Raw genomic sequence first — 11,028 nt, 5'->3', positions numbered from 1 at the left:
GCATAAACACCATTATGGTTAAATTTGGGGCGTGTCCCAAACCACAAACCCTATATAATATATAGAGAACATAAACACTATTATCTGTTCAATTTGGGCGTGTCCCAAACCACAAACCCTATTTAATATATAGAGTGCATAAACACCATTATGGTTAAATTTGGGGCGTGTCCCAAACCACAAACCCTATATAATATATAGAGAACATAAACACCATTATCAGTTCGATTTGGGTGTGTTCCAAACCGCACACTACTCTATTCACTACATAAACTCCAGCATGAGTCCACAGTCATTGTGTGCCAAATTAGACACCACAAGATAGGCCTTTAAGTGCCAGAAGCCTTTTGGACATTTGTGTTCCAAACCACACACCCAGTTCAATATACAGAGCACGTGTACAGCATCATTAGTACACAGTGGATGTGTCCCAAACCACATGCTACTAGATAGGCATCCAATGTGCATTATAGGCATTTTCTCCAGACTAGAATCCATTGTTTATATAATTTGTTGGCATAATATTTACACAACTAATAATGAGTAAGTGCTCTCTCTCTCTCTCTCTCTCTCTCTCTCTCTCTCTCTCTCTCTCTCTCTCTCCTCCCTTCCTTTGTCTCTCTCGTCCTCCCCTTGCCTCTGTGATGAAGGTCACATGAGGTAACATGAGGTTAATTACATCAGCTCTCAGTGCTGCATGATGTCATCACCCTTAAACAGAGGCTTGTGTTTCAGAGGGACGCTGTTCATATAAACGGTGATCTTACACTGCCCTCTTTTGCTCAAACCTTGCAATTGCAATCAGCAAATTAACCTTGCTAATAAGTTACTAGTTCAGTTTGTCAAAAATGCTTATATAAAGGTGGAATCTTTCTGAATCTTGTTTGCATTGTTTATTCACTTTCCTGTGCTTCCATGGCAACAAGCATGAGTGTCCTATTTACACATCCAGCACAGTGCACATCTGATGGCGTTGAGAGTTAGACTACACTCATTAGGAGACTCAGCAGGTTTCTCTCATGTTGTTTACACATGTTAGTGATTCAACGTTTTGGGCTTTTAATTAGAGTGAGTTTAGTGCGTCTGTACTTCACCGGGATTCAGCTGCGGCCTCGTCTCATTCTGTTGTTGTAGGAGTCTACATCCTGATCGCAGCGGGGGGGTTGGTGATGTTGGTGGGGTTTTTCGGATGCTGTGGTGCTGTTCGAGAGTCTCAGTGTCTCCTCGGCTCGGTGAGTTCTTTTTTTTTTCCCCGCTTAATCTCGAACATATATTCCTGTCCATTTTTTTCTCTCGTCTTTATTTTTTCTTTCTTCTACGTGTCCTGTCCTGCTCTGTTACCTTTCCTTAACTTTCTTTCTTTACTTCTTATCGTATTCTTATTTAACTTATTCTCCCATCTGGTCCTGTACTTCCTGTACTTCCTTTCCACATATTTCTCTTTTGTTTTTATTCATTTTTCTTTCCTATCTCCTTCATCTTAATATTCACCTCTACTTCCCTTCCCTCCTTCCTTTCCTTTGTTCCTTTCCCTGACCCTCCTTTCCCTTTTTTTTTCTCAGACATACACTTTTATTCTTTATCAAAAGTGCTATTCATCAGATGTGAAAAGAGCAAAAAGAAATATCTTAGAAATATAGTCTTATTATAATATTAAACGAAATAGACAAGCTTATTAAACTTATTTTTTTATGTTGCTAATAATTTTAAATCTTCAAATCTTCATTTTTCTTCAAATATAAATTCTTCAGACCTCAACACATCGTCTGATTTAGTTTTTTTTACACTTTTACGGCTAAGCTTTCTTGTGTCGATCGTACAGTTGTTTTTAATTTGTCCCTGCAGTTCTTCGCCTGCCTCTTGATCATCTTCGCAGCTGAAGTTGCTGCTGGTGTGTTTGGATTTCTGAATAAAGACTCGGTAAACCTCCACACACACACACACACACACACACACACACACACACACACACACACACACACACACACACACGTACTCGACTTGGAGTTCATTCTTCCTTTAGCATTGATTCATTTTCTTCTCACTTTCATTCCCTCAGATTATTGAGGACATTCAGAAATATTATAAATTATCATTAGACAGTAACAGCACGGAGATTACCAACAGCTACCATCGAGTCGTAAGTGTCCCACTGTGTCTTTTTGTACTTTTTGTACTTTGTGTGTGTGTGTGTGTGTGTGTGTGTGTGTGTGTGTGTGTGTGTGTGTGTGTGTGTGTGTGTTTGTGTGAGTGAGTGAGTGAATTTCATTGGTCGTTTGAACGTGTGCTGAGATGTCGTTCTCTTCTTCTCACAGCTGGATTGTTGCGGCACTGAAGGAACACCAAAAATTCTGTGTCATGATTCTTCATCTAACACCAAGGTAACTTTAATCATACTATTAATTCTTTTATTTATTTAATTTTTGTTGTTGTTGTTTAAATCGTTATTTAGTCTGGGGACAAATACATTTATTTTCAAATGTGATGTTCCTGAGCTCCTGTGAGTCACCCTGGGAAGATACTGTACAGACTTAATCTTCTACAATTTTTACAGAATTGTATCGTAGCCATCGAAGAGTTTTTCAACAGTAAACTGTTCATCATCGGATACGTGGGGATCGGAATTGCCGGCGTCATGGTGAGAGGTTTTGATGGAACAATTTGACGCGATCAGATTTACACAATCAGTCAAGACATGTAAAACGAAACATAGCTACATACGCTCTTATTTGCTTCACATCACTTTTTATTGTTATTATGACAGATGTCTGTCTGATATCCGTAGATTATCGGGATGATCTTCAGCATGGTGCTGTGCTGCGCGATCCGGAACAGCCGTGAGGTCATCTAATTTAGTGACCCTTTGGCCTCTTAACCTCTGCGGCAATTTTTTTCCAGACACAACAAGAGCTTCGAGATCAACACGAATCTCCTTTTCCATCATTCAGAACATCCAGTCAGAAGCTAATGGAAGAATTTCTTCTTTTTAACCTTTTGAGTTTGGATTTTATCTTTTTTTTTTTCTTCACTTTACCTGCTGGATAGGTGTCGTAAAATATTCTGTTTGTAAAGCTGTTTTAAGGAATTGTATTTAATTTATATATTTCTGAATCTACTGGAGGATGTTGAGATGCGTAATTTAAAGACTGGGCTCTCTGGTGTTACATGACCAAGAGAGATTAGACCGGTGAGGTCCGCTGAGTCAAAGTGAGCGTAAATAACACACATTCCTGTTTAACAGTCCGAGTGCAGTACCGCAGGGAGAGTGATTAAAAAGGTGTGTGTAGCGTACATGCTGTGTGGTTTGGGACACGTCCACAGTAGAATAATGATATTAATATAGAATTAGTGCTTGCTAAATAATCCTGGGTAGTGCACTCAGCCTTTTGGACCTGTTTATTATCATAACTCTTAAATTGAATTAAATCGGAATTTAGGTTTACGAGTATCCACCTCGTATTACATAGTCGCTGCCTTTAGGACCTATTTGTACATATTGCTGAGATTTATACTCCGTTTTTGTAACGTGTGTGATGGTGACTATCTGTGACGTGCTGTTGGTTTGCGTAGAAGCTAGTCGTCGGCATTTCGAAGTATACGATCGATTAAGGTGCCTTGCTCTTTTATACAACTTGTATAACCCGAGATCTTCAACCCGTTTGGGTTAAAATCAACAGATTTTAGCTTTTTGTGTTCCAATCCTGATTTCAACACACACTCGTACACTCCCTCTCGGTCGAGGCCGTCCATTCTGTTCGGATCGAGTCGACCAACGTTTACGCTAGCGAGCAAGAAATCGTTCGTGTCGTTTGTAGCTCGTTACCTGTTGCTTTGTCACTTGCTAGAGTGAACGTAAGGTAAGACTTACTTCAGCAACACAATTTACTCCAAAGCCATCGCGGCAATCCTACCGCCGTTTCCTGGGGTGTTTTTAAAATCTATTTATTTATTTATTTATTTATTTTGATTTTAAAAACATCGAACAAACCTCGTAAGTGTAAACTGGAGCACAAGAAATTAATTGTCATTACTTATGGTGCGTTCAATTCATGTTGGAAAGACCGTATTTATGAATTAAACACACATGAACATATTTAGTTGGCGGTAAATGTGCTAAAGTCGAACGTTTACATTGTTTCAGATGCTGATTTCAGTTTTAATTCGGTTGAATTATGAAGCAAGTTATTTAACAATTATGTCCCCTGTATGGTTAGAGAGTAACGGTTCGACATACAGTACATCTTTCTTTTTATTTACAATAAAGATAACTGCCTGCACAAAATACAATAGCATTGTACACTTTAATTTAATACATAATGATGACGTTTACAGCAGCTTCATAACAAACATTAAAAAAGCAAAACACCTGATGCACATTGTTTGTTTTTCATTTTCTTGAAAAGTGAGCCAATCCCATCGGCTATGTCGAAATGTTTTATTTTACATACAGGGTGTACTGTATGTTAATGCGTATTCCTGACGCTTGGATCCTCTGCTGGTGCTCCAAGTGTACAACTGTTGCATATAATATAGATGAAGGACGAAAAGAGTGAGGGGAAGTCAGCAAGTGTGCACTCGTTGAAAAAGGAATGAAACACCCGATTAGCTAAAACTAAGTAAACAAACATGGACTGGGTGAAGATCTGTAGTAATAATGAATGTTTCCATAATTAGGTGAAGTTTATGAAATGTTCTTCTTGTAGACTTTGTTTAGGCATGTGCTGATTTATATAATGTAATATACGGTACAGTATATATATATATATATATATATATATACTATAGAGTACTCAACAACCTCAAAGTTCTGAATTATTTTGGACACGTAGGTCATGTTTGGTGTATTTGATGTTTCTTGGACATGACAAACACGAAAAACAGCACTACTTTAAGACCATCTGTTAATAATGTTATATTATTAACAATTAATGATAAAAGATAAAAGGCTTAGTGGTTAGCACGTTCGCCTCACACCTCCAGGGTTGGGGGTTCGATTCCCGCCTCCACCTTGTGTGTGTGGAGTTTGCATGTTCTCCCTGTGCCTCGGGGGTTTCCTCCGGGTACTCCGGTTTCCTCCCCCGGTCCAAAGACATGCATGGTAGGTTGATTGGTATCTCTGGAAAATTGTCCGGAGTGTGTGTGTGTGTGAGTGAATGAGAGTGTGTGTGTGCCCTGCGATGGGTTGGTACTCCGTCCAGGGTGTATCCTGCCTCGATGCCCGATGACGCCTGAGATAGGCACAGGCTCCCCGTGACCCGAGAAGTTCGGATAAGTGGTGGAAAATGAATGAATGAATGAATAATAATAAAAGTAATAACTGTTAATTAATAACACGCCTGTTAATTGGTTTAGCATGAGGACAAAACGGGATTTCGCTAATGCGGTGAAATAGTACTTTGTATTTCTGTTCCGTTTTTTCGTTATTTTATCTTGGTTTCAGTTTAAAATTTTTTTACAAGGCCTGGATTTATTTGTGTTGAAGCTAAAGGTGAGAGTGATGATGTATAATGAAGCTGAATCAGAAATGATCGCTGCTGAGATACATGATAACCTCACGGTGTTTCAGAAGGATCGTATTGAATATCAGCACATGCCTAAAACTGACAAACAACAGGACCATAAAGTAATCAGGGGACGTGTGAGTGTGTGAGAAAGAAAGCTGGTTCGTGTCTTTACGGCTGCTCAGAACTTAGGAAATGCATGTACAGTATGTTGTATGTTGTATGTAACGTTGCATGGCTTTCCATACCAGCTTAGATCAAACTGTGTGTTGTAATTATTATTTTTTAACAAACTTGTGTCTCGTACTGTAAACAACACAGCGTTGCCGTTGTTGGTTGTTGATGTTGGTTTCTGGTATCATAACGAAGAAATTATTTATTGGCTGATGAGTTAGGCATCTCAGGATGAAAGATTGACGTAAAATGAACAAATAAACTTTTCTGAGTTTTTACCTTGTGTGGTTTTATTTGGTCTGTCATTCAAACAACATTCAAATTCAAATCGACTAAAAACTAAAATGCTTTTAGAGTTGAATGTATTCAAAGGGGACGTCATCATGACAGGATGGACTGGACCGGACTACCCGTCAGCCCCTGAGCGTCATATAGTCACGACTCACACTACGGATACAAGCTCCAATTACTCTCACATGTATCCCGTTTCACACGGATGAGCGCCTTTATTTAACTTCTCGTGTTTGTTTGTTTAGTCTCTGTTGATGTTGCTACAGTACATATAGCTTCGTTTCTACTATCGTCTCTATATTTTGCTTGATTCAATTTGTGTTCCACCACACATTAGAAATTAAAGTTTGCATCAGTGAAGCCGATTCACTGAAAAGTGAAAGGACGTAAAAAAAAAAACAGATGAACTTTAACGTGAATTTGCAAAATAAATTTACGCTTCAATTCCTGTAGATTTTTTATTTTTTCCTTACAGATTTCTCTTTGATCCAATATTCCTAATTAATACGGAATCTCATTTGCGTCATGTTTTATTACTCGGTATCAACTTTGCCTCCTGACAGTAAAAATAAAATTAGACTAAAAAAAAAAAAAAAGAGAAGTATTGTCTGCGATTAAATGTGACGGCGAGAGAAAGGTGACATTTGACGTCAACTTTGATAACTTCTTCGTTTATGTCTTAAAAAATGCTTTTGTCATGTACATAGAAGCTTATAGCGTCAGTATAGTGTCATTCTTGTGCTACATTTAAACACCCACTGACCGAGTGAAAAAAAATGATAAGTGAAGCCGCTTTCTAAAATATTCAAGTATATGTTAATGAACTCCAACATTAAAGTGTGTTTTTAAAAGTGAAACTGGGAAGAGCCTGCAGCATGGCGATCGTCATCGGCGCGACCTTTTATCAAGTACTTAAATTAAAAGGACACAAACTGAACGGAAATCTCTTCCCCAGGGTTGACCTGAGTTTTTAGCATATTTAAATCCATTTTACTACAAGATCCATATTACTACATCTCAAACTGAAATAATTGTAAGAATATTAAAACACTTCTTCATGTATGCTGTAATGAGTCGGTCTGTGTTTTCCTTTGTTTCTGTCTGCTGCCTTGCCGTTAATTGTTTGCTCCGCCCACTTCTTGGTTACCATGGACACTAATTGTACCCTATCTTTCCTCCAGGTGTGTTGTCTGTCTCTGCTTTGTCATTGGTTCCTGTCACCTATACATCTGAGATGTTAATCTGTATTCCGTGCTCCTTTAACGATGCTGTTTTCTTTAATAATCTCCGGTTCTAACACTCCTGATGTTACTCGGCAAGGATTTCATGAATAAGTTTGGAAAAAAAAAAAGAAAATTATGAACTTCATAGTAAAGAACAAGCTCTGCAGAGCTGATCTGTTCCTCAGCATGAGCGTGCCACACAGCACGTTTGGAGGTACTTCCTAAACTGTGCTTTTGCGCTTGGTGTCATCTTTCTTGTCTAACATGAAGGCAGCAGGTGTGGGTTAGAGTTTCATCCTTACTGCAGAGTGCACACATTTACACAGCTGTCAAATTACAGTTCCCATCCACTGCTGGGCTTTACCAGAATGAATATCAGCCTTGATGAAATGTAATTAGAATATTTAGACAGTCTGGCTATGTCCCAATATGCTAGCTGCTGCTATAAAGTTTAAATATTCATGTTAAAGTGTACATGTTGGATCATACCTGCTTTGAAAAAAAGAGAAGTTCTCAGAAAGAAATGATTGTAGTGATGGGGTTTTTTCAAGCTAGCTAAAAAAAAACAGCTTGCTTTTCGGCTAATTAGATGTTTGTTCAGTTGACAAAAGACACTTTCTACCTCTTATGTTACTGCTAATGCAGCACTTTTTTTTATTACACAATTTATTTCCCTACACAGAGTTCTGGGGTCTAACTGCTCACGGGGCACTATGGGTAATACCAATAATGTACAAACATTCAAATATAAAATAACTATAAACATATATTAACTATATATTTTGTGTGTTCTAACACTGGGTTTCGTGTCTAGTAAGGATGCTAACTTATCACCAATTTAAGCTTTGCTACCTTAACTGTAGCAGATTGTAAACCTGTAAAACAGCAAATTCACTGATTAGTTAGCTTGTTACTAAGATACTTGCTAATGTCCACTGGCTAGCTGTTATTAAACCACTCAATGTTGTCTGCTTTCTAGCTTGTTACTAAGCTACTTACTGTTGAATTCTGGACAGTTTATGGCAATGCTACTCGCTGTTTCCTCTAAATGTTGCATGAATGTTTGAAGGTCATTACAGTAGAATGGGATCAATAGCCTTTAATTTTTGAATAAAGAATAAAAATCCCTGCTAACAGGGCATTATGGGTAATGATGTATGAACTCTCGAACAGAAAACAACCCCCAGATTTTGTGTTCTAGCACAAAGTTCTAGGACTTAAGCCGCCTTCACACTGCACACGACAAACGGACACGACTGTCGGATTTCGCCCCCTAGTGACAGTCGCATGGAATGTGCAATATGATTAGTGACATGACGTACGGCTAAGTACAGTGACCCATACTCAGAATTTGTTCTCTGCATTTAACCCATCCAAAGTGCACACACTGAAAGTGACAGTCACACATGTCGGTCTTTTCTCACGCTCTCCCGCCACACATCGTATTTCTCACTCATAAAAACTTTTTGACAATTTATCATATATTTAATATGCTGCAGTGCCCAAAATCTATCAGTTCGCACCGCACAATCAAGCGCGTCTCCCCTGGAGTTCGTAGTCGAGCCTGACACTTATCAGCCAATCAAAAAAAGAGGCTACACAATAGCCAATCAGAAAATAGCACTATCTGGGTAAGATTTAATGCATTAACCAATGAAAAACAAAAACATTCATTAGAGAGGATATTTTCGATGGTCGGTATGAACAAAACCTCGACACGAAACAGCTTGTCTCTGGACGGGACATTGTCCTCAATCATGACCCTAAAAATGGCTGGGCTTGAGCTGAACTGTTTTATATGGGAGCAACATTACAAATGATAAAGGAGTCCACACACACACACACACACACACACAAATTAATAAATGGAAATTAAACAAATACATTGTATTGGGGGTGGGGTGGGGTGGGAGATGTCACGCTTGCCTGTCTTCAAAACTTGAGAGCCCTGATATATAGTAAACTACTCTCTATTGTCCATTGGCTGCCTTGTTGCTAAGATAGTTTTAAATGTCTGCCAGCTAGCTTGTTGCTAAGCTACTCTCTGTTCTCTTCAGCTAGCTCCTTGCTATGCTGCTCACTATTGCCTGCTGCAGTTTCAGGCAAAATGTTGCCTGAATGTTTGAATTTGGATGTCCATGGTTTGCTCTTCGCAAACATCACGATGTGGGAACCAACATTAGTACAAGAACCAAGCACAAAGAACATAACATAAGTGTCTGACAAGTGTGTTGATGTCCAACACTGAAACATAGCGAACAGTGGAGGTGGAATAAATCACTGGCTCTGTAAACTGCTGAGTCACTGTAGGGTTTTAAACAAACAGTGAAGCACTTATCACAGCACTAAATTCATACTGAAGGGGGAAAAAAACTTGTTTTCTGTTTTCAAAAAGTAATAATGTGTATTAATTCTAACATCTATCATTTAGCCCAAGTATGTGTTTTGCTTCTGCTAAACGGTTACAAATGTGAAATTTAAAAAAAAGTTTCTGGTGGCAGTCAGGTCAGAATGTCTGAGCACAGTAAAATAAACAACTTAAAGGCAGGGTCTCCGATTTTTGAGAAATGCTTCAGAAAACTGCGTCGGGCCAAATAATAAACAAAAATCAAGACAAAAATCAAAACAAACGTGTAGCCAATTAGCAGAAAGGGGCGGGGCTTGTCAATATGCGGCGTAGCGAGTGATCTGTGCGCATGTGTGACATTAGCAGAAAGCGATTTTAACATTGACATGGAGGATAAAAACAAAGAAAGAAAGTGAGAGGAAGGCTTATGATAAGGCAAGAAGTAGGACGTGTTAATATAGGATCAGCTTTCCAGCGCTGGAGAGAACTGAAGGAGCAGGAAGTTGGCCACATATTCACAGGTTGGAGTTTCCCGAGTCAATAACTCCTGAGCTAAACGCTGTTACTACACAAATAACACCTCTTTTCTATCGTAGTAATGTAGAGAGGCAGCAACAACCACGTTTTGTGTAGTAACAGCGTTTAGCTCAGGAGTTATTGACTCGAGAAACTCAACTTTACTTAAAATGCCGAGGCGCTTTTCTCGTAACGTTGGTTTTGTTTTGTTTCACAGAACTAATATATGCCTTTGTCCTTTACATGATTATGCTTGTGTGTCATTTTTGCTTGTTTGTTTATCTGCATTCGTATTTTTCTTCACTTCAGCTATGATAAAGACACATTTCTTTCCATTAGTTGGGTTATGTATGTATGTGTGGGCGGAGCTATCAATACAGGGGTGGGACCCGTTTGGGTTAGGGGCGTGTTTGTTTTGGTGATTTCAAATGTCGACATTGGCTTTCAAAAATCGGAGACCCTGCCTTTAATGTAGCGTAAAGATTTTGCCAATAGAACAAAAATGCTGTGTGTAATCATGTGTAAGTATAATCCAATAAATATTATTAAGTAGCTAAATGGGTAGCATGCCGTATTTAGCCGACGTGAATACGTTTCTAGCTTTGATTAAACTGTTCACCTTGAGTTAGCATCACGTGTGCATTTGGATTGGGCTCTTGCAGAACCCAGGGGGGAAAAATTGTCAGATATAAAACTTATGGGACAAAGAAATAACAGGTTCATTACTGTGGGAGCAAAATGAACGGTCATGCTGCAGTACACAAAACATAAACAATGTTTGGGTATTTTATCCAGTTCATGGTAACTGAGCTTTAAATTATTCATTTGTTTACATTTTGGGGAAATTAACTGGAGCAGGATTAACAATGATTCACACACACACACACACACACACACACACACACACACACACACACACACACACACACACACACACACACACACAAAGAAAACATTAGAAACTATAGTCACAGTG

General features: G+C 38.7%; 1 protein-coding gene across 1 annotated transcript in view; it reads left to right on the top strand.

Moving 5' to 3' along the window:
- Positions 1-4,370, top strand: part of tspan2b (tetraspanin 2b) — a 13,661-nt gene extending 9,291 nt beyond the window's left edge. Inside the window, exons 3-8 of the mRNA XM_027159210.2 lie at positions 1,135-1,232; positions 1,846-1,920; positions 2,060-2,140; positions 2,316-2,381; positions 2,555-2,638; positions 2,786-4,370. Coding sequence (XP_027015011.1) covers positions 1,135-1,232; positions 1,846-1,920; positions 2,060-2,140; positions 2,316-2,381; positions 2,555-2,638; positions 2,786-2,851 — 470 coding nt within the window. The 3' untranslated portion in view covers positions 2,852-4,370. The remainder of the gene's footprint in view (positions 1-1,134; positions 1,233-1,845; positions 1,921-2,059; positions 2,141-2,315; positions 2,382-2,554; positions 2,639-2,785) is intronic.
- The last annotated feature ends 6,658 nt before the right edge of the window (positions 4,371-11,028 follow it).

This window comes from Tachysurus fulvidraco, chromosome 23 (assembly GCF_022655615.1).
Source record: "Tachysurus fulvidraco isolate hzauxx_2018 chromosome 23, HZAU_PFXX_2.0, whole genome shotgun sequence".
Taxonomy (NCBI): Eukaryota; Metazoa; Chordata; class Actinopteri; order Siluriformes; family Bagridae; genus Tachysurus; species Tachysurus fulvidraco.
The sequence above is the reverse complement of the archived record's forward strand: the minus strand, read 5'-3'. Positions and strand labels throughout refer to the sequence as shown.